We start from the raw sequence: 22384 nt of genomic DNA, 5'->3' as shown, positions 1-22384 counted from the left end.
TTTCTGAGTGATGCATAGCAGTACTACTAACATTTCTTCATACATGTCTTTGAATTTGCAGTAATACATGTTTTATATAGTCTGTTATTGTTAAAAATATAGGAGCCTCTTCTCTGACCTACTTTGTAAAGAATTAATGAACTCTGACAATAATAACAGTAATAGCGAAGTATCTAGCTGATTTGCTTTTTCCTTCTCTACTAACACACACATTCTCTGATATACACAGTGTGTTCAACTTTTCTTCCTCCCTGCAGTGATATTTTCGAAAGTCATCTAGTTTAGCAATAGAACAATAGATAAGGGACACTATGGTAAACTTTGTATAAAGAATGTTTGGTACTGAATGTTTCAACATTTTCTTGCTAGACAGGGGTGAGAAGACCAGAATAACCCTCACTATTTGTCATCTATTAGTCTGTTGGAAGGTGATGTTCAACAGCTTCTGGAAAGCCATAAGCTCTTCATTCTTCCTCTAGAATGTAAAGCCACATTATTCATTCTAGTGACTAAAACATTAGTAGAAGATACTACTTTAGTTGATCTTTGATCAACATCAATCTGAAGGGGGCTAATGCATATTTATACGGATAAACACATGAATGGATCTCCTATGGGGAAAGCATACATGGATATGCATTTTGCATCTTCCTTTTGCAAAGATGGCTCCGTTAAGCTATATGCTGGACTAAAAGCTGATTTGTGAGTATTCTTCAAATCTTGACATGTATAATTTCCAGTCTCCCCTCGTAACTAATAGAGGAAGAAAATCCTCAACATAAGAATGGTAGCTAAAATGATTTCTAATAAAGTATGAAACAATCCGGGTGATAAAGTTGAAAGTCCTAAGTGTCGCCATTCAAAGATGATCAAATTTCCTAAGATTTACAGTGTAATCTTGAAACATCACTGTAGGAGATTTATGGCAACTGTATACATTGTTTCTTTCCATATGTGTGTGTACATGACAACATACCATAATTAGATAACCTATTAGTTGTAATTAATATGTCTCGTTTAAAAATGTATATAAGAGCTGCAAGAAATCCTGATCACTATTTGGCGTGCAGGGATAGAGGGGACTGTAACCATTCTTCTGTTACACCCAGTGCCCAATAGATACTGCTCTCTCTGACAGACATCACTACAATTTGCATCAAAAGAAAGGAAAATGGAGTCAATGAAACCTTCTTTCCTGATGCAAAATAGCAAGTTGAGAACAAGGCCATTTTTCTAAAGGATAATGAAAAACTCCTGCTCTTGAGTAGTCTGGTTACTTCTGACTTCAGCTCCTGCACATCTTTATTTTTTAAAAAAGCACGATCATAAATTATATTCAAGCAATTAACCCTGGACCTGCTTTGACCCTCAGATAGAGGAAAGTTCAGGCTTCATAATGAATGAGACAGAAAATCAGCTGTTTTTTAACTGAACATTATCACAGTTACTCATTTTTCTTCCAAAACAAAGAACTCTCATACCTGGAATTCTTCCAAAATAAAGTGGCTGAGCATGGCTGGTGGAAAGCTTAGGTGGTAGTGCAGTAGTAAAATTTCTGTCTGTATCTACATCTAAGTACACAATATTCTGCTTCTGAGTCACTATAAAGAAACAGATGAATAAATCAGTTCCATCTCCCACCCAAAACAATCAATCAATCAATCAATCAATCAATCAATATAAATCCTGTTTCTCCTTCACAATGTATCTGAAAATCTTTTGCTTAATGACTGGGGAATTCTGGGAGTTGAAGTCCACACCTCTGAAAGCTGCCAAGGTTGAGAAACATTGCTCTAAAGAATTAATGAATGAAACTCCACAGTACCTGCTACAGAGTGCCATTGTCCATTGCACACAGGCTGCTGAGGGGTGACTGAGAGAGAAAACTCCCCAGCACCATTATTTCCAGAGGCAGTGAGCTGTGGAAAGGAGAAACCTATTCAATTACCACTAACAATAAGAATACATTTAAATATATGAGCACACACAAGGAATACCTCATTGAGGGGAGATGGGCGGGGGACAAATTTAATAAATAAATAAATAAATAAATCTTTGTCAGATTTTCTGAGCTTTACTAATATTACCAGTACCTTTAGAGACACCTATCTTCTTTAGATTGCTATGCTTCAACAGGGATACCAGCTCCTGAGAATTCCCAGAGAAGGCTTTTTTTAATTCTGTATTTTACTAACCTGGAGTTTTTCGGCTGGTTTTCACTGGGTTGAGACTGCTAATTTTACTAGCCTCTGGTAACATACAGTAATGCACATACAGGAGACTAAGCAAAAGAAAGCAGTCAGGGTCACTACTCCAACTAGGACTGCCAATACCAGGGAAAAGGGATAGATTTTACCAATCTCAGAAGCATCCAGTCTTGCACCATAGAACTCAGCGGTAATCTTTCAACATCATTTCATCAGAGATGGTTTACAGAGCACCACCCTTCATCTGCCTTTTCTTTTGTCACACCAAACTCTAATACTATTGCATGATTTGTGCACTGTGGCCTAATATCTCAGTTTTGTAAAAATAAAGAATATGAAAACAACACGTCTGTAAAATCCCCATCTTTTGGGGATGATGGGTTTATCTCGAACAATGACAGCATGCAATAGGTGTCCAAATAAAAGGGCTGCTATGGAAAGCAAAGCTAATTAGAAATATTTGTTTATCGGGAGGCAGACTTTGAGGACTCTCTGTGCTGCTTTGTCAACCTCCTAAGATACCTCTTATCACTTCCACTTTCCGTTTTTCTGAATTCACTTTCTAATAAGCCCTAGGTTGCACCATTTAATTATTTAAGAATACCTAAGGCCCATGTGAAGCCAGAGGCATTCTAGGAAATAAGGTGATGGTGGGACTTCCTTTGTTCCATGCCAGCTTCCCACTTTCAAATCCTTTTAAATAATCAGATGGGGCAAGGGGCATTGTAGGCACAACAGCAGTGTCCACTGATATATTAGGAAATCACAGCTATAAAAGATCCCCCCTGCAAAAGGAGATTCAGTAATAAATGGTAGTGTATTTCAGGAGCTCAAGTCCAGAATCATTTCCTCCCTCCTCCCTGTCCTCACCACAGACTGACATTTGAGATAAGGAAGAGAAAAAACCAGAAGTCATTCCTACCACGCCTTCTTCCATGTAAAGAGTTAAATAGTTTTCTTGATTGCTGCCAGCATGGATTAATATGCCAGTGAAACTTCTTGGACGGATGTTAAATACAATCTTATATTCCACGCTTATCAAAAAGGTGTTTTCTGGGATACCAAAAGAAAAAGAAAAAAGGAAATAGTTCTATTTAAAAGAAAGTTAAAAGTATGAACTCAGTTCCATGCACTGTTGCTTTCTACAAGAGTTCTCTGAGCAGCTATTTAATAAAAGAGGGAAGCTCTATAGGTTCCTTTCTCTGTGCCATGTGGTAGGAAGACAACATAGGACTACACATGATGAAAGACAGAATTTTAGATCAGAATAAATAACTCCTCCTATCATACTCACCAATCACAATATGTCCTCCTTCATTGAAAAATGAAACACCATTCTCCAAAATATTATCCAAGCAAGGCAGGACACCATTGTTTTGCTGGTAAGTATATATGTGTTTTCTTCCAACTTTAAAGTTTCTCAAGCAGCCCACAAAACTCTTCTCCGGAATATTCTGAAGATATACACACCCAACATAGATTGGAATAATAATATTACTATATACTTTATATTACTATCATCACCCCATACAGCCTATAGGGTAGGGTTACCAGATGTTTGGCAAAAGAAGGACAATCCTCCTTTTTGTCCTCATGTCCTCCGTCCAGCAGGCATTGCCTTAAAATCAAATATTGTCCAGCTTTTTAAGTATCTTTTACTAAGTGGCTTTTCTCTGGGGCACAGCACAATAAGTGCTAACCACAAGTTAACAGACTGGGTTCTGTGACCTTAATTAGTTGATTCATACCCTGGGCTGACTTGCTCTGCTGCCTGTAATTGACAAGATCTTAATCAATTACATGATGAAGGCTTTTGCTTCTTAACAGGCTGTAGCACAATCCTGCGATTGAAAACCCAGCCTTTCTGATGCTGGAAAAAGTAATTTAATACAGGTGGTCCTCGGTTAAGGTTAATGTTTATTCGTTCAGCAACTGTTCAGACTTATGATGACACTGAACGAGGCGGGGCTAAACAACCAATCCTTGAAGTTCTGGCCATCACAGTGTCCCCATGATCATGGGATTGTGATCTGGGCACTTGGCAACAGCCCACATTTCTGATTGTTGCAGTGTCCCGTGGTCATGAGATTGTGATTTGCAACCTTCCCTGCCAGCTTCCTACAAGCAAAATCAACAGGGAAGCTGGCAGGAAGTTGAAAGTCATGATCATGTGAGATCCTTGCTTAATGACCCACAATGATTCACTTAACAATGGTAACCGGGTACCGCCAGAACTGCTGTCGCTAAGCTGCATAGTCACGTGACATCATACTTTATGATTGCATCACTTAGCAATGGAAATTCCAGTCCCAATTACTGTTGTTAAGCGGTAAGCATACATGTAAGGCTAATTTTTTTTTTCTGCAGTTTTTCACTGTCGTTTTTGTCACAGATGCCAAGAAAGTTAAACAGTGTGTCCTCTTCTTCCCCCCATTTGTCCTCCTTTCCAATTGCCTGTGTCCTCCTTCACCTGTTCAGATATCTGGTAACCCTATCATAGGGCAGGCCTGCACAACATAATGGCCTACAGGCTGCATCCAGCATGCCAAGCTGTCTTGTGTGGCCCGTTGATGTTTCTTAAAAAGTAGTAAATTTGCAGCTGCCAAAAGACATGCTGCTGAGCATCTCCAAGCCTTGTCACCACTACCATCTCCAGCACTTCTATTGCTCCACTAGCTGCGGAATAGCTGATCAGCATGCCAGGTATTTTTCTTTGTGACCCACAAGGATTTTTAACTTACCAATGTGGCCCTTTCCCCTCAACAAGTTGTGCAGGCCTTAAAAATCCCAATTTTTTAACCAACCAGGAATGTGCACAGGGATAGAGTAAGCATGATGGGGGAGGAGGTTAGGGCAACCTTCTCCAGAAAACAGCTGGTGCGTCCATGTTGCCTGAGGATTCTAGAAGCTGCAGTCTCTCTCATATCTCAAGGGCACCAGCTTGGGGCAGTACGGGCTAGCATTAGACTGAGCATGGGAGCATGCAAACTTAGACAAGATCCAGGATTAGATCTCATATCACAGCATATTTAGTCAGAACTGGTTCCATCTCTTATTTATTTATATATGGTGTAAATCAGGCTTTTTCAAGCTTGGCAACTTTAAGATGCTGGCCGGAAAATTCTAGGAGTTGAAGTCCACACATCTTAAAGTTGCAAGCTTGAAAAACACTGATGTAAATAATGCTCCTGCCTCCTATTTGTCTTGCAGCAACAACCCTGTGAGTTGGGGGTTGGGTTGAGAAAATGACTGGTCCCAAGACACCTAGCCACCTTTCATGCCTAAGAGAGGATCACAACTCACAGTCTCTTGGTTTCTAGTCCAAAACCTTAACCACTACAACTGGCTCTCAACAATTCATCTCTTAACAATTAAAGAGCCAAACTATTTAAGAAAAAAATGCTTGACAGATCCTGTTATAATATTTGACTTGGAATGAAGCAGTGGGATGTGGCGTGGAATGGACAGAAAAAAATAGAGCTTCTTGTTTTAGGAAAGGCGCAAAGGGGGGAATTCAAGAAGATGCAAAGAAGGTGAGGAAGTGAAGCAAACTGGGTGAGAAAAATGGAGCACAAGGAGAGCAACCAACTGAAGACACGAAAGTGCAAAAGCAAAGAACGACAGATGCAGCAGCTTCAGCTAAGAAAGAAAAGGGAATTTTCAGAGCAACAATCGGCTGAAAAAATATGAAAGCAGCAGCTACAGGTATCTCAATAATCACAATATTTATACGGCTTTGGCTTTCAGATATTCAGATAAAGTACTTTGTGATGTGGATTTCTATATAGTTAAATAATTATGCTGAAGAGAACTGTACCTTATTTGAAAATCCAACACCTAAAATGTTTTAAATATATTAATTTTAAAATAATTGCAAAATCTGTCCCTTCTCATTCATGTGGAGAAATGTGAGACATGACATCATAATCAAGTGAAAATAAATATTAAAAAATTAACAGACAAGCAGTCAGGCAAAATTAACTACTGCTGACCATCGCACTTGAATAAAACATGCAAAAATTAGATTTGTAGAATATTCTTTGGGTAAAATATATATAACTATGACACTGCTCTCTTATCAGCCTAGCTTCCATTCTGGTGCTGCAGAAGCTTTTGCATGGCCATAAGGTACCTGAGTGTGATTATTCAAAATTGGAATTGGGATTATATATTACCATCTCCATTTCCCAGTGACATTCAAGCTGAAAAGATGACACAAGTATCTTACTTCAGCTTTCCCTTAATAACAAGGCCTTGAAAGAGAAAAAGAAATATTTGCTGCCTTGGCAGTTATAGATAATCTGAGGTAAAAGCATAAATAACCATTTAAATTCATATTGGACAACATCTCAGTTTTTACCTGACTGTTTAATGAAGGAACACCTCCTAGATAGATTGATGCATCAATCTGAGAATAAGGATAAGAAGGTGGTACGTTTCCTTCACGAATCTTCAAACCATCAGTTACAAGGCGTATTTTATTTTCAGTAGTGCTGAATGCCACCTTTTCAGGAGACAAACATAATCTTAAACTGATATATCACACTGTGATTAAACAATACTTAATTAATACTTAATTGACCTTAGATAAAGAAAAGCACATTTTAAAAATAAACACAATAAACAAGTAAAATACGCTATACAGCATGCTGTGGAATATTCACAGTGCATTGGAAGCAGAAGCTATGTATACTTTTATCTATTTATTAGGTTTTGAGGTCACCTGATTCCAAAAAGGTTCTGGGCAGCTTACAATATTTAAAATACATGACACAAGAAACATGACCACCCAGACTGAACCACATCAGGAACATTCAAGAAATATTTGCAGGGACTTCCCAAACCCCCTAACACCAGGCCTAGGAACAGAGACAGGTGTTAAGAGACTTCCAGAACCCTTGGAGAGTGGAAGCCATATGAATCTCTAGGGAAGGCAGGAGCTGCAACAGAGAAGATGTTTCCTTGGCCCCATATGATGACAGCGTTTAATGGAGGGGGCCTGGAGCAAACCCACTCTGCCCAGCATACTAGAGAGGCAGAAAGAATTGGAGACAGAATGATGATTGGCAACATGTTTCTCACAGACACTTTTAGAAGGACATTTGCACCCAAATGAAAATAAATAAATAAATAAACAAATAAATAAATAAATAAGCAAGCTCAAAACTTGCAAAATAGATTTTGATTGATATGTTTCTGGAAAAAATTATCCTAATTTTAATTAAACATTAATTAAAAAAAAAGATGCTCACAACTTGATGAGAAGGCACGTAATTGTGCCCAATATTGAAAACATTGCTGACTGATGATCTTGAGTGTCTAGACATTGTGATATACTGATATACTCTAATAAGTAACTAATAGCTGTTTTTAAAAAAGAAGCATAAGCAATCCATGCTCACCGTATGCCACTGTCCATCATTGTATTTGGCTTTGCTCTTGATTTTTATCCTTCTTCCATCATTAGCAATTACAAAGACATAACGTCCTTTTGAAAGGTAAAGAGCAACATAACTGTTCTCCTTCTGATCTCCCATGAAGAAGACCAGTCCCCTAGATGATGATGTACGAACATCAACAGCAAAATGGGACCTTGAACATATATACAAACATATAAAAAAGAATCAGAGAAGGCAGAAAAAGAGAAAATAAGGTAAAAGTAGAATGCATTTTACTTCTCATGATGTTACTACTAATGCTCTGCTTCTATAATTCTTATATTGTTTATATTCTGAACTTTTTGTAAAAGAGGATTAGGGTTTGCTGAAAAATCATCCACTGAGCTTCTAGGTTAAGCAGAGATTTGAACTAACTGTCATCATAAAGCCAAAGCCAGATCATCATAGAAATGATTGAATGCCATCATGCCACTTTTTATATTACTTGAATTAGGCATAAATTGTTCTTTAGGACCTAGTCTGAAAATACCTACATAAGATAATGGGGAACACTAAACATGAGCTCACACAGTAGAATGTAGGCACATTGTGTATCACAATGAGACTAAACACAGGATCTAGTTGCCAACCCTCCCATATAAACACACACTCAAGTGTGTTTGTGTGTGTGTGTGTGTGTGTGTGTGTGTGTGAGAGAGAGAGAGAGAGAGAGAGAGAGAGAGAGAGAGAGAGACGAGATCATACACATTCAATCATGTATACATAAATGTATATATTCCAATGGATCAAAAGCTTGGACTTCACCTGAGGCTTATATTTCAAATACTAATTTCTATTTAGAACAAAATAAAAATTAATCCCATTACCTGTCTGTTGACATTTGGGAAACTGTAAACAGCAAGTAAGTTCCTGGGTTATTGCCAAAGTGGTAAGCTTCAGGGACAAAATTTAACTCGGCATGCAAAGGACAGCCATTCTTGTTTTGCTGTCTATTTGAATCTGTCAAATAGGCAATATTTTTCCCCTTCTGGAAGTACAAATAAAATATAATTTTTTTTAGAACTGATGATTCCAGGAACACAAGATAGAGGTTTATTAAGAGGGGAAAGAATTCAGGATTGTTTTTCTTATAACGACCATGAATTCACTCCTCCTTTAGGCAGGATATAATATGAACAACAACTATTATTACGATTTACATTACCAAAAATTCAGATTTCACTTTACCTCTTAATTCCCATCAAAGATCTTAAGACATTTTTAGAGACATGCTTCAAAATCAATGAATCATTACCAGAAATTTGATCCTATTCTCTTCTAAATTTTCATTGCGGCATTTTTTATTGTACCATCCACTTTCTGTGCACCTTGCTTTAAAGTACACTTCATTTTTTTTAAAAAAAACCATGTAGATTCTCATGCTCTTTGGAATTATATTCCAATAATTTGGAAACTAACAAGACAACAGAAATGGATACGGTTTGGTTTTTTTTTATGATTGCAAATTAACTGATGTTATAAGGTGGGAAGGACATTCACTCTATAACAGTTATACCATGTCTGAAGAATTCCCTTCCTTTTCTATGTTTGAGCAAGTATTTTATTAATGGAGTCTTCACTGAAATACTGTTTAGAAATTGGGACAATATATACTAATTTATATGCTTAATTTCACTTCTTATTGTTCTATAAACTGACTATAGATACAGTTATAATTCAATCAACATTACACTTACCTGATTAATGCTACAATCCTGAATGGACTTAATATATCTCATTAAAGCTGATGGTACTTGCACATGACAGCATTGTAAGACAGTAATCTATCCATTTATGGAAATTACTGAGATGTCTTTTTAGCTAAAGAAAAAGAGGGGTCTGTAACACTCTTAAACCATTTGGTTCTAATTAAGTATCATGGATGTATATCTATATATCTTTTAATTATATATATAGTTGTGGGTTGTTTTGTTATTGCTTTGTTTTGTTTAATGTTCATCTCTGTTATACGCTACCCACAGTATTTAAGGCATTTATATGGGTGGCCATATGAATGCTTGAAATAAATGAACAGTAATTAATTTCAAAATGCATTTAGGATCAGTAAATTACATCAGTAATACTGGAATCCTAGTTTATGAACAGACTACTATTCTTTATTTCTATAAATCAGAGTTTTCATTATAAAAAAGGAACATTTCATATCAGATATATTTATTTATTAAACCCATCACCTTCATCCTCTGAAAGAAAAAGCTGTACCCAGTGGTACAAGCAGTGAAGGATGCTTCCCATCTCATCTAAAATCAGTGCTTAGAAATGGAATAGCCATTATATTGCATTATCTCTAGTTACTCTCCCATGATCATCTAATGGAGATACTGCCTCAGTGTTGCTAATTTGCTATTCATTATGGGCCAATGCTGCAGAGAGCATTCTGAATACATGGGCCCCAACTGTGCAATTCTACCCCTATCAGTTGCAGTTGGTACTTAGGCTGTAATTTATATGGGTGGCCATATGAATACTTGAAATAAATGAATGAATCTTCAGATGATACTGTAAACTTTCAGTATCATCTGAAGATTTATTCAATCCAAATTTTGGCTGAATCATTACTGCTGCTTTGGATTTTTATATGGTTCTATAGTTTATTTTCTTTATTATTTTTCATGATAAAAATAGGTAGTAAATTTTATATACAGTTGTACAACAGAACTTGGAGAAATTAGAGAATTTTCTTTGACAAAACTTCACTCCCAACCTTTAAAACCTTTGGATGGTGTGCATCTGGTAATTCTTTCATCAGCATTGGCTTTTGTCGTTCTTGAATCATACAGAATCCTAGAGATACATCCCTCTTAACACAATTGGTTAAATTTTGAACCTGAGCAGGCAGCTTTGATCTAGTAAAGGGATAAAAGAAAGTAATGATACTGTACATTATTGCTTATATAGATCAGTTAAGGAAAAGAACTCGCTGAAAGAAAAGCATGATGTGGATCGAGAAGGATACTAAGAATAACAAAAAAGGCTTCTTTCAATATATTCAGAATAAAGGAAACAAATCAACTAGCTGTTCATCTGAATAATATACTAGCTACAACATTTGCAAGGAAAGGACTGAAGCTTGAGATTGAGAGAGACATGGTCAAGGAGTGCCTATTTACTTTGAGTTTAAACCTCCAAGACCAGATGGATTTTTAAAAAAATATTTAATTTTAGAAAAATACAAATTATAGACAAAACACCAAGATACACTAAAAAAAAACCCCTCTTAATTAAATGGAACAATCTTTAAACTTAAAGAAATGATAGAAACCAGAAAAGGAAAAGAGAAGGAGGGGGAAAAAACCAAACTAAAATAAATAAATAAAAGCCTACTTTATATATTAAACTTATTAATAGTCACTGATTTACAATACCAAATAATATTATAATACAGTGGAACCTCGAGTTACGAATTTAATCCGTTCCGTGACTCTGGTTGCAACTCGAATTGGTCGCAACACAAGGCAAATTTTCCCATAAGGTTCAATGTAATTACCGTTAATCCGTTCTGGTGTGGGGGACAGGGAGGCGACTATTGCTTGGAGGGAGAGTCAGGGGCGGAAAAATGGCCACGGACCACATGTCAGGGGTGGAAAAATGGCCACGGACCACGTGTTAGGGGCGGAAAAATGGCCGCGGACCACGTGTCAGGGGCAGAAAAGTGGCCGCGGACCATGTGTCAGGGGCGGAAAATGGCCACGGACCACGTGTCAGGGGCAGAAAAATGGCTACGGACCACGTGTCAGGGGTGGAAAAATGGCCGCGGACCACGTGTCAGGGGCGGAAAATGGCCACGGACCACGTGTCACGGGAGGGAAAATGGCCATGGATCTGGTTCGTAACTTGAGGTGGTTCAGAACACGAGGTAAATTTTTGGGGCTGGAGCTGGTCGTATCTCGAAAAATTCGTAAGGAGGGGCGTTCGTAACTAGAGGTACCACTGTATAACCAAATACAAACTAGTATTGTAAAATATCAGAAAATCTCTGCCAAAATAGTACATTTTGCTTCATTCTTTGGTCAGCGGAGAATATTGCTTTGTGCAGGACAAATCAGTGACACATTTCCAAAAGCAATTCCTTAACATCTGGAATAATATCACTTTTCAATTTCTCAGTATAATTCTTTTAGCCACCCCTTATACACAATACAATCATAATTCCTGATAAACAGATTCCAAGCTTTAGTACATCACATTAACATCTTTAACGTTTAAAACTTTCCCACAAATCTACTCATATTTATATTAAAATACCATTCCAAAAAAGTACTAAATGATCACAGGACCATATCAAATGGGTCAATGAACCCTCAATTTTTTTACACCTCCAAAAAGAAAATCTGATGTCCATCCTTTTAAGTACATTCTTTGGGGAGTCTAATATACAAATTTTAATGAATCAACTTTAATCTCAAATCCGTTAATAACATTTTAACATTTTTAAGAATGTTAAACCATTGATAGGGCATTATCAGAGATGTTAGTTCTTTAGTCTGTGTTTGGAATATCCAAGAAATGTCCACTTTAAAAATATTATTGAGATTTTGACAGAGATATGTTATGAGTTTTACTTGTGTCATGGATTCCATCAAATAATATAGCATCTTAGGTGCCTCTGAAGCAGTCAAAGCATCTGGCCCATAATGATTTGTTAAAACATGTTTAAGTCAAAAACACTGCCATTGTTGTAAATAAGGAAAACTAAATTCAATTTGAAGTTAGAAGAAATCCTTCAACCAATCATTACGTAATAATTGGTTTAAAGTCACGTTCCTGGCTTCCGCCCAAATTTTCCAATAAAATGTTTTACACCTATTTTCAGAATAGAATTTTTCCAAAGCGTTAAATATTGATGAATCTCATGATCAAAACCTAACCTACGCTTCAATATGGCCCAGAGATTTCTCACTACCCACACTCCTGGAAATAAAACACCTTTTCTATTATATGTTGTTCCAAGAACTTACCATGAACACAAGGGAAATAGACAATAACTTTCAAGCATAGCCTATAAAGGGTAATATTCCACTATATTTGCATTCCATATACTAATAGGTGATAAAATACAAGCCAAATTATATTTTTGCAAATCAGATAAATTAAAGCCACTTTCCTCAAAAGATAAACTCAATTTAGCTAAAGAAAACCTTGGTGGTTCACTATCCCAAATAAATTTCCTAAGTAACCTATCAATCTGAACGAAATATTTACAGTATTTGGTATTAACACAAGAATACTCCTAAGGACATAAATCAAGTGAGGAACGGTATCCATTTAAATAACGTTAATTTTACCCCCCAGAAGCTTAAGGGAATTTTAATCCTTTTATTTACATCCAATTCAATCTTTTCTAAAAGTTTCCGCATATTTATTTCCTCATATTCAGAAATATTTTGAGGAATATAAAGTCTCAAATATTTAATATGATCAATGGAGGTTACAAAACCCAGTTCTTTATATAGCTGGGTTGATATATTAGAGTCCAAGGGAAGTAAGAGAGATTTATCCCAATTAATTTTATAGCCAAAATACTTTCCAAAATACTGTACTACCTTTATAAGATTAGCTAGAGAGGTGGATTATTAATCCAAAATTGCCAAAATATAAGCAGTATCTAAAAGTAATTTATATTTGCACCCTAGCAAAGTAATACCCTTAATGTCTACAGATTGCTTACATTGGTGGCCAAAGGTTCAAGGTTCAAATTAAATAGCTAGGGTGAAAATGGGCAACCCTGCCAAGTGCCACATTGTAACCCAAACGAGTAAAAAATTATTGAATTTGTTATAACTCTAGCACAGGTTTGCAAATAATAAATCTCAATCGGTTGAACAAAGTCCCACAGAAAGCAATATCATTGCTTGCTTTAAAATTTTAATCCAAAACAAATAAAAGGCTTTTTCTGCATCTAAAGATAGTAGTACAGCAGAGTCCATTCTATCTTTGGCTTTATCCAATATATCAATTAATAAATGTAAATTGTCTGATGCCTGACAATTTTTGATAAACCCCAACTAGTTTTACCAATATGTGGTAAAAACTTCTGCAAAGGTCTACCCAATGTAGTAGTTAAGATCTTAGTAGCCACATTAATTAAAGAAATAGGCCTATAACTAGCACAAAATTTAGGATTTTACCTGGTTTTAAAATCAACCTTATATATACCTTGTAAAACAATAATAACAGTTTACCATCCTTAAAAAAGTCATTATACACCTCCAAAAGTATATGTCCTAGCAAATGTCTTGTCTGCATTTGAAAAAATCAGACAGATTTTACACTTGATAGTTTCAAAGATATTAGCTCTTATATTAGGGATACTTATTTTGGATATAGCTATTCTGAAGATGAATCTATTTTGTACAAATTGTGCCAATAAAAATGCCACCTACTAATGTGTCAGCTGATATACAGAATACAAAGCACTCAAAGGTAAAATCTAGCTAAATAGTAGTGTATTTCAACTGTTTTCTTAGAGAAATAAGTTTTCTAAAGCCTTAACTGCTCTTTCACGAAGTTCATCCTCTCTTGTAATGATTTGCATATTGTAAGATAGATAAGTTACACACAAGTTTACAGCAAGTGAAAGGTTGTAGCCTTATATGAGAGAAATAGGCAGAGGGATTTACTAATCATAGTTGTAAATCCACATGTTCTGGAGAACTTGATGAGGTGATGCAGCACAAGTCACATGTTCTATGTATATTATACACTTACTCCTGGATCATCTATCCTGGAGGTTATGAAACAATGAGGAAAATAGAAGCAATACAACTGACAAAAAGTAAGGATGACTGACACTCTGCATAATATAGCTTTGTTTTCTTACAGTATTGCATGCTATTATAATTCTGTTTGGTCATTAAAAACACCATAAGAATATTTTTAAAAGTCATGTTGGAATATTCCATAGTCTGCTCTAATAAACACATTCCATATATAAACTATAATTGCATAATATATTTACCTTTCTATAAAGACATTGGATATACAACCTTCAAAATCCTTCCCACCCAGTTTTATTGGTCGATTCAGTGATTTGCCTTCAGGGATTCCAACTGTTTTTGAGTTAGGCATATCATCTAGTAATAACTTCAGCCTAGAAGGAAAAAAATGCAAATAAGAGTGAAATTCTCATGGCAAAACTATTAAGACATCTAAATAATACAATTATTTAATTAGATCAATTGTATATCCCCTTTTAGCAGTTGTTTCCAAAAGTCCTATTGTATACCACATCATAAAAATACTATGTAATTTGGCTCTAGAAGCTAATCACCACCTCCCAACCACAGTAGTTTTATATTTTGTTACTGATAATGCTGTCATATTCAAGAATGCCTCTGTGATCATTCTCAGGATCCACATCCATTGACAGTATTACTTCTAATGCAGTTTAAACATTCACAACCTCCATAACCAAGCAACAAATCAAACAGAATTATATTTTATCTACCAAAGCTTTACTAAGTACAATAATCATTTGAACATACATATCATCTTCTTTTATTACTGTTATGTAATGCAGTGAACCACTTTCACATTTTTTGCTAGACTGGATTTCTTCATCAGCCAGGTTTACAATTACATAGCCATTTCTTAGGAGAACGTTAAAAACAGCAGGCTAAAAGATGGAAAAAGAAACACATTTTTATTTTATTTTTTTAGAATATTGAAACTTTGGATTTTGTGGGAAAGCAATTTGACTGTATTTTAAAAGGGAACAAAAGATCATTTATCTTTCTTACCTGTAAATTATAACTTAATAGCATTCCATTAAGTGCCATTGTACGAAATCCAAATCCAATTTGGAAATGATCAGGAAATGGAAAATGTTCATCACTTAAGTCAAGAACTCCATTCTTGAAAAAAGTTGCAGTTCTCACCAGCTAAAAAATACAAGCAGGTCATGAACACTCTTTATTTTTTTAAAAAAGTGAGTGATCTTCATTTTCCTTGCTTCTCTATTATTTATAATAGGATTAATAGATCTCTCATATGGTGAGATTTCTACATTTCAGGATCACATAGGGTTGTAAATCCCATTGCAAGGAAGATCTGCAAGTCCTGTTTTAGGAATATTTTAGAGGTGAACGAAGAGGAATTATGATTAAATAATTGTGAACATTATGGAGTAATAACCCAATAATAAAAGAAGTGGTGGTGATTTACCTGCCAGTCATCAGGGCATTTTCTGCTGACACCGAAACTCTCAGAGAAGGTTATAGAACGTTCAAATGAAGTTTTGATATTCTTCATGCACCCATGAAATGGTGGGGTGGATATATTAAACCTGTTTCCAAAAATAAGTAAAATAACAGCAACTAGAAACCACAGCTTTAAACTTGATATTATTGATATCGACATCAGAATTAATTCCATAAGGTCTACCAGGGAAAGGGTTTGCAGTCTTAATCTCCTGGTCCCAAATCTGGCATTTCTGTTGCCTAGCTCTTACTTTGCATGTAACTTCAAGAGTGGACAATTAGCAAACATGGGACTTAAAATGATACAAAGTATATGTTTATAATGGCTGGTGTGGGTCTTCCAGGCTGTGTGGCTGTGTTCTGGAAGTTTCAGACTTCAGAACATGGCCACACAGCCCGGAAGACCCACACCAGCCATCGTATTCCGGGCATGAAAGCCTTCGACAATGTATGTTTATAATATTTATCACAAGGTTCTGTGTTTGTGAACTGAACATCCAAATTGAGGACCGCTGCATATTCTATACTAAAATACTGTAGTGGCTGCCTAGATCTTTTCTCACTTATATAAAAGGGGTCACAATAGAACATAACTTTCCAATGGCTCTAAAGCCAGGGTGAAGAATTTATGTCCCCTTAGATGTTGCTTGAACATTAATTCCAATTGTCTGTGATGACTAGACTGTCGACAGCAGAATTCACAATACTGGAGAGAGCAAAGGATTCCTACTCCTCCCTAAAGTAGGTATGTGTGTTTCTCTTCAAAATATGTATTTATTCACAGGATAAAGTTTACATAGTATGGAGAAAATAGAGTTACATTTTTTTTCTTAACATTGTTTATAATTGCATGTTTACACCTACTGCACTGTTGTGTACAAAAAAGTATACTATGGGAAATTCTAGAACTCACATATATATATTCTAAATCTGTAGTCATCCCCCTGCAAAAATGTTTGCTTTTTTTGACCCCCCCCCCAAAATATTATGATTGCGCATTCCCCCCAGATCATTTGAATGGCAAGTTCAATTTCCAGAAGAAGAAAATGATTTGGTGAAAAGTTCTTCATTCCTGCTTAGAAGAAGGAAAAAATTATTTGGTCATCCAGCTGGATATTCCATTCTTTCTGTCAACTTACATCAGGTCTGAAGATCTTGTGTCCTATCAAGCCAAAGATTACATTCAGCGTGCCCAAGGCCTAACATTCATCCTTAAAACTCTGCACCAGAGGCTAGGCCCTATCTTCAAGATGGTTGTCACTCACCGTTCTCTTAGAGAAGTTGGAATTCCTCCCAAGTAATATGAATCAAAATGAAATGTATTTACACTGGCATATAATCTAAGTTTGTCAATCCCAAAAATATACTGTTGTTGGGAAATGGATAAAATAACCTGAAATCAATAAAACAATCAGATTTAAAGCCATTTTTGTTACGCATTATTTCATGACGATTTCAACATTTCACATTTACAAGCAGTATATCTTTATTATTTCTAATATTGTGCCTTTTTATATTTTTTTGAACCACTAGTATTTAATAATTAATTCAAACAATGAACCATCAATATTATAGGGAAAAAATAGAAAAATAAGAGTCTTTTTTAAAAAATAAAGAGTGTTCATGACCTGCTTGTATTTTTTACAAAGTATAGTAAGTCAGCAAGGAATATAAAACCAGCAAGAGGGGAGAGGGAACCTGAAATGTTCTTTTAAAATAGAGGGTTTTTAAAAGGCAACAGCACAAACTTTGCAAGATTTGGTCACCATAAATTTATCTGTGATCCAAATATTTGTTGTTGTTGTTTAGTCGTTAAGTTGTGTCCGACTCTTCGTGACCCCATGAACCATATTGCGCCAGGCCTTCCTGTCCTTCACTGCCTCCCTGAGTTTGCTCAGTTTCATGCTCATTGCTTCAGTGATGCTATCTAACCATCTCATCCTCTGCCGTCCTCTTCTCCTTTTGCCTTCAATCTTTCCCAGCATCAGGGTCTTCTCCAAAGAGATCTCTCTTTGCATTGGGTGACCAAAGTATCTGAGCTTGAGCTTCATTATCGATCCTTCCAATGAGCAATCAGGGTTGATTTCCTTTAAGATTGACTGGTTTGACCTCCTAGCAGTCCAGGGGATTCTCAAGAGTCTTCTCCAGCACCACAGTTCAAAGGCATCAATTCTTCGGCGCTCGGCCTTTTTTATGGTCCAGCTCTCACAGCCATACATTACTACTGGAAAAACCATAGCTTTGACTATGCGGATCTTTGTTGGCAAGGTGACGTCTCTGCTTTTTAATATGCTATCTAGGCTTGCCATGGCTTTCCTCCCAAGGAGCAAGCGTCTTTTAATTTCATGGCTGCAGTCTCCGTCTGCGGTGATCTTGGAGCCCAAATAAATGAAGTCTGTTACTGCTTCCATTTCTACCCCTTCTATTTGCCAGGAATTGATGGGTCCAGATGCCATGATCTTAGTTTTTTTAATGTTGAGTTTCAAGCCAGCTTTTGCACTCTCCTCTTTCACCCTCATCAAGAGGCTCTTTAGTTCTTCTTCACTTTCTGCCATTAGGGTGGTATCGTCCGCATATCTGAGGTTGTTGATGATTCTCCCTGCAATCTTAATTCCGGCTTGTGATTCTTCCAGCCTGGCATTTCTCATGATGTACTCTGCATATAGGTTAAATAAGCAGGGTGACAGTATACAGCCTTGTCGTACACCTTTCCCTATTTTGAACCAATCGGTTGTTCCGTGACCGGTTCTAACTGTTGCTTCTTGGCCCGCATACAGATTTCTCAGGAGACAGGTAAGGTGGTCTGGTACTCCCATCTCTTTAAGAATTTGCCACAGTTTGTTGTGATCCACACAATCAAAGGCTTTTGCATAGTCAATGAAGCAGAAGTAGATATTTTTCTGGAACTCTCATGCTTTCTCCATGATCCAGCGAATGTTGGTGATTTGATCTCTAGTTCCTCTGCCTCTTCGAAACCCAGCTTGTACATCCGGTAGTTCTCGGTTCATGTATTGCTGAAGCCTAGCTTGTAGGATTTTGAGCATAACCTTGCTAGCATGTGAAATGAGTGCAATTGTGTGATAGTTTGAGCATTCTTTGGCATTGCCCTTCTTTGGAATTGGAACATAAACTGACCTTTTCCAATCCCGTGGCCACTGTTGCGTTTTCCAAACTTGCTGGCATATTGAATGCAGCACTTTAACACCATCATCTTTTAGTATTTTAAATAACTCAGCTGGAATACTGTCATCTCCACTAGCTTTGTTGTTAGCAATGCTTCCTAAGGCCCACTTGACTTCACTCTCTAGGATGTCTGGCTCAAGGTCAGTGATCACACCAGCGTGGACATCAGGGACATTAAGATCTTTCTTGTATAGTTCTTCTGTGTATTCTTGCCACCGCTTCTTAATCTCTTCTGCTTCTGTTAGGTCCCTGCCTTTTTTGTCCTTTATCATGCCCATCTTTGCACTAAACGTTCCTTTCATATCTCCAATTTTCTTGTAGAGATCTCTAGTCTTCCCCATTCTATTGTTTTCCTCAATTTCTTTGCATTGTTCATTTAAGAAGGCCTTCTTATCTCTCCTTGCTATTCTCTGGAAATCTGCATTCAGTTGCTTATATCTTTCCCTTTCACCCTTGCTTTTCGCATTCCTTCTTTCCACAGCTATTTGTAAAGCCTCATCAGACAGCCATTTTGCTTTCTTGCATTTCTTTTTCTTTGGGATGGTTTTAGTTGCTGCCTCCTGTACAATGTTACGGACCTCCGTCCATAGTTCTTCAAGCACTCTGTCTACCAAATCTAATCCCCTAAATCTATTCATCACCTTCACTGTGTACTCACAAGGAATATGATCTAAGTCATACCTGAGTGGTCTAGTGGTTTTCCCTACATTCTTCAATTTAAGCCTAAATTTTGCAGTAAGAAGCTCATGATCTGAGCCACAGTCAGCTCCTGGTCTTGTTTTTGCTGTCTGTATAGAGCTTCTCCATCTTTGGCTGCAAAGTATATAATCAATCTGGTTTCGGTATTGACCATCTGGTGATGTCCATGTGTAGAGTCGTCTCTTGTGTTGTTGGAAAAGAGTGTTTGCTATGACTAGCTTGTTCTCTTGACAGAACTCTATTAGCCTTTGCCCTGCTTCATTTTGTACTCCAAGGCCAAACTTGCCTGTTATTCCGATTACTCCTTGACTTCCTACTTTAGCATCCCAATCCCCTATGATGAAAAGGACATCTTTTTTTGGTGCTAGTTCTAGAAGGTGTTGTAGGTCTTCATAGAAGCGGTCAACTTCAGCTTCTTCAGCATCAGTGGTTGGGGCATAGACTTGGATGACTGTGATATTGAATGGTTCGCCTTGGATACACACTGAGATCATTCTGTCATTTTTGAGGTGGTACCCCATTACTGCCTTTCCCACTCTCTTATTCACTATGAGTGCAACTCCATTTCTTCTAAGGGTTTCTTGCCCACAGTAGTAGATATAATGGTCACCCGAATTAAATTCACCCATTCCCGTCCATTTCAGTTCGCTGATTCCCAAGATGTCGATGTTCAATCTTGTCATCTCATGTTTGACCACATCCAGCTTGCCTTGGTTCATAGATCTTACATTCCAGGTACCTATGCAATATTGTTCTTTACAGCATCGGACCTTCTTTTCGCTTCCAGATACATCCACAGCTGAACGTCCTTTCGGCTTTGGCCCAGCCGCTTCACTCTTTCTGGAGCTACTTGGAATTGCCCTCCGCTCTTCCCCAGTAGCATATTGGAAACCTTCCGACCTGAGGGGCTCATCTTCCGGCGTCATATCTTTTAGCCTTTTAACATTGTCCATGGGGTTTTCTTGGCAAGGATACTGGAGTGGGTTGCCATTTCCTTCTCCAGTGGACCACATTTTGTCAGAACTCTCTGTCATGACCTGTCCGTCTTGGGTGGCCCTGCACGGTATAGCTCATGGCTTCACTGAGTTATGCAAGCCCCTTCGCCACGACAAGGCAGTGATCCATGAAGGGGTCCAAATATTTATTACCTTCCAATTCTTTTCTAAAAGGAGGAAAATCTCTATATGGCCAACAAGCACAAAGCATTTCTTCATTTTTTCCCCCTTTACTTTCATGCAATGACTTAAGATCATTTCCTTTCTATAACATGGGAGCCTCTGCATTATGCCAATCACTTGAAAACAACAGGTCCATCTGCACTGCCCAAATCCCTCTCCCTAATTCTTCCTCCTGCTAGGAGGAATACTCAGCATTGTCATCCTTTGACTGGCAGTTCCACTCCACAATCATCACAGAACTAGTCAGGCATTAGGCTCGAATATTAGAGGTCAGAGGATGCATAAGCAGCTGGGTAATATCTGCTGGCCTCCCCCCAGCAACCTATATATGACACCTTTGCTCTCATATCTGTATGAAAATATTCTGCTGCCTGAGGCAAATAATAAGACAGCACCCCTCTCCTTTTCATATTCAAAAACCAACTGGGCTAATAGTTAATAGGATGATGTATTCCATCCACAACTGAGATGATTGATGGTTCAACAACCTCAAAAAATGGCTTTGTTTACTCAGGAGGAATAGGCAGAGGGCACTACTGTTCCCCACCAACTGCTACCTGAGGCAGTTGCTTCATTGCTGGCTGGCCCTGTCCACTCCTAACTGTTGCATAAAGACTCCGCTGAATACCAAATCATGTTTGGCCTTTCCCAACCTAAGTGCAGATTTCAACTCCTGGAGTCCATCAGCCAGCATGGCCATTGCTGAGAAGCCTAGGTGTTGGAACCAACCCATCTTCTGCATATTCAGAAGATGCTACAGTTGGACAAGACTGTCTTAGAACCTTCTGATATCAAGATCCTTCATAATATGGAGGTTTCAAACATGTTAATCCAAGCTCCTCCTGTGAACCTTTGTCCGCAGGGGCAAAACCAGCAAATGTCAGTTTTGGTGGTGGGACTGACACACAGTTCTAATATCCTACACAATCCTACACTTATGCCCTTATGCTGACATATGTATTTTATTTATTTATTCAATTTATATAGCAGCCCATCTCAGACCAGTGATTCTGGGCAGCTAACAATAATAAAAACCATCAAACAATTAAAACAATACAGAAAATTAAATATAAATACAGCCAAGAGATTTTTAAAAAACCATCAGTGTCAGCAAAACCATGAAACGGGGTCCTTCGCCCACTCAGGGCCCCAGGCCCAGGTATAAAGCCAGGTCTTCAAGGCCTTCTGAAATGCCAAAAGTGTTGGGGCCATCCTAATCTCAGGAGGGAGGATGTTCCAGAGGACAGGCGCCGCAGCAGAAAAGACACGTCTCCTGGTCCCCACCAGCCAACATTCCTTGGCTGATGGGACCCAGAGAATGCCCATCCTACCAGACCAGATTGGATGAGTAGAAACAACTGGGAAAAGATGGTCCCTAAGGTAACCTGGTCCCAAGCCATAAAGGGCTTTAAAGGTGACAACCAGCACCTTGAATTGCACCCGGAAACACACTGGCAACC

The 22384-nt window shown here is 37.5% G+C and overlaps 1 protein-coding gene across 2 annotated transcripts in view; it reads right to left on the bottom strand.

The window, feature by feature from the left end:
- Nucleotides 1-22384, bottom strand: part of LAMA3 (laminin subunit alpha 3) — a 160518-nt gene that overhangs the window by 887 nt on the left and 137247 nt on the right. For both annotated transcript variants that reach the window (XM_088130669.1, XM_088130668.1), the window contains 13 exons: nucleotides 17130-17257; nucleotides 15830-15950; nucleotides 15406-15546; nucleotides 15151-15281; nucleotides 14625-14756; nucleotides 10371-10512; nucleotides 8473-8633; nucleotides 7610-7799; nucleotides 6568-6711; nucleotides 3502-3661; nucleotides 3130-3260; nucleotides 1826-1919; nucleotides 1482-1601 (listed from right to left, as the gene is read on the bottom strand). In XM_088130669.1, the coding sequence (XP_087986795.1) occupies nucleotides 1482-1601; nucleotides 1826-1919; nucleotides 3130-3260; nucleotides 3502-3661; nucleotides 6568-6711; nucleotides 7610-7799; nucleotides 8473-8633; nucleotides 10371-10512; nucleotides 14625-14756; nucleotides 15151-15281; nucleotides 15406-15546; nucleotides 15830-15950; nucleotides 17130-17257 (1795 nt within the window). The remainder of the gene's footprint in view (nucleotides 1-1481; nucleotides 1602-1825; nucleotides 1920-3129; nucleotides 3261-3501; nucleotides 3662-6567; nucleotides 6712-7609; nucleotides 7800-8472; nucleotides 8634-10370; nucleotides 10513-14624; nucleotides 14757-15150; nucleotides 15282-15405; nucleotides 15547-15829; nucleotides 15951-17129; nucleotides 17258-22384) is intronic.

This window comes from Python bivittatus, unplaced genomic scaffold, assembly GCF_059951505.1.
Source record: "Python bivittatus isolate LINGU-HERP-01145 unplaced genomic scaffold, Pbiv_v1 ctg000840_np1212, whole genome shotgun sequence".
Classification (NCBI taxonomy): domain Eukaryota; kingdom Metazoa; phylum Chordata; class Lepidosauria; order Squamata; family Pythonidae; genus Python; species Python bivittatus.
Note: the sequence above shows the minus strand (reverse complement) of the source record. Positions and strands in the feature narration are given on the sequence as shown.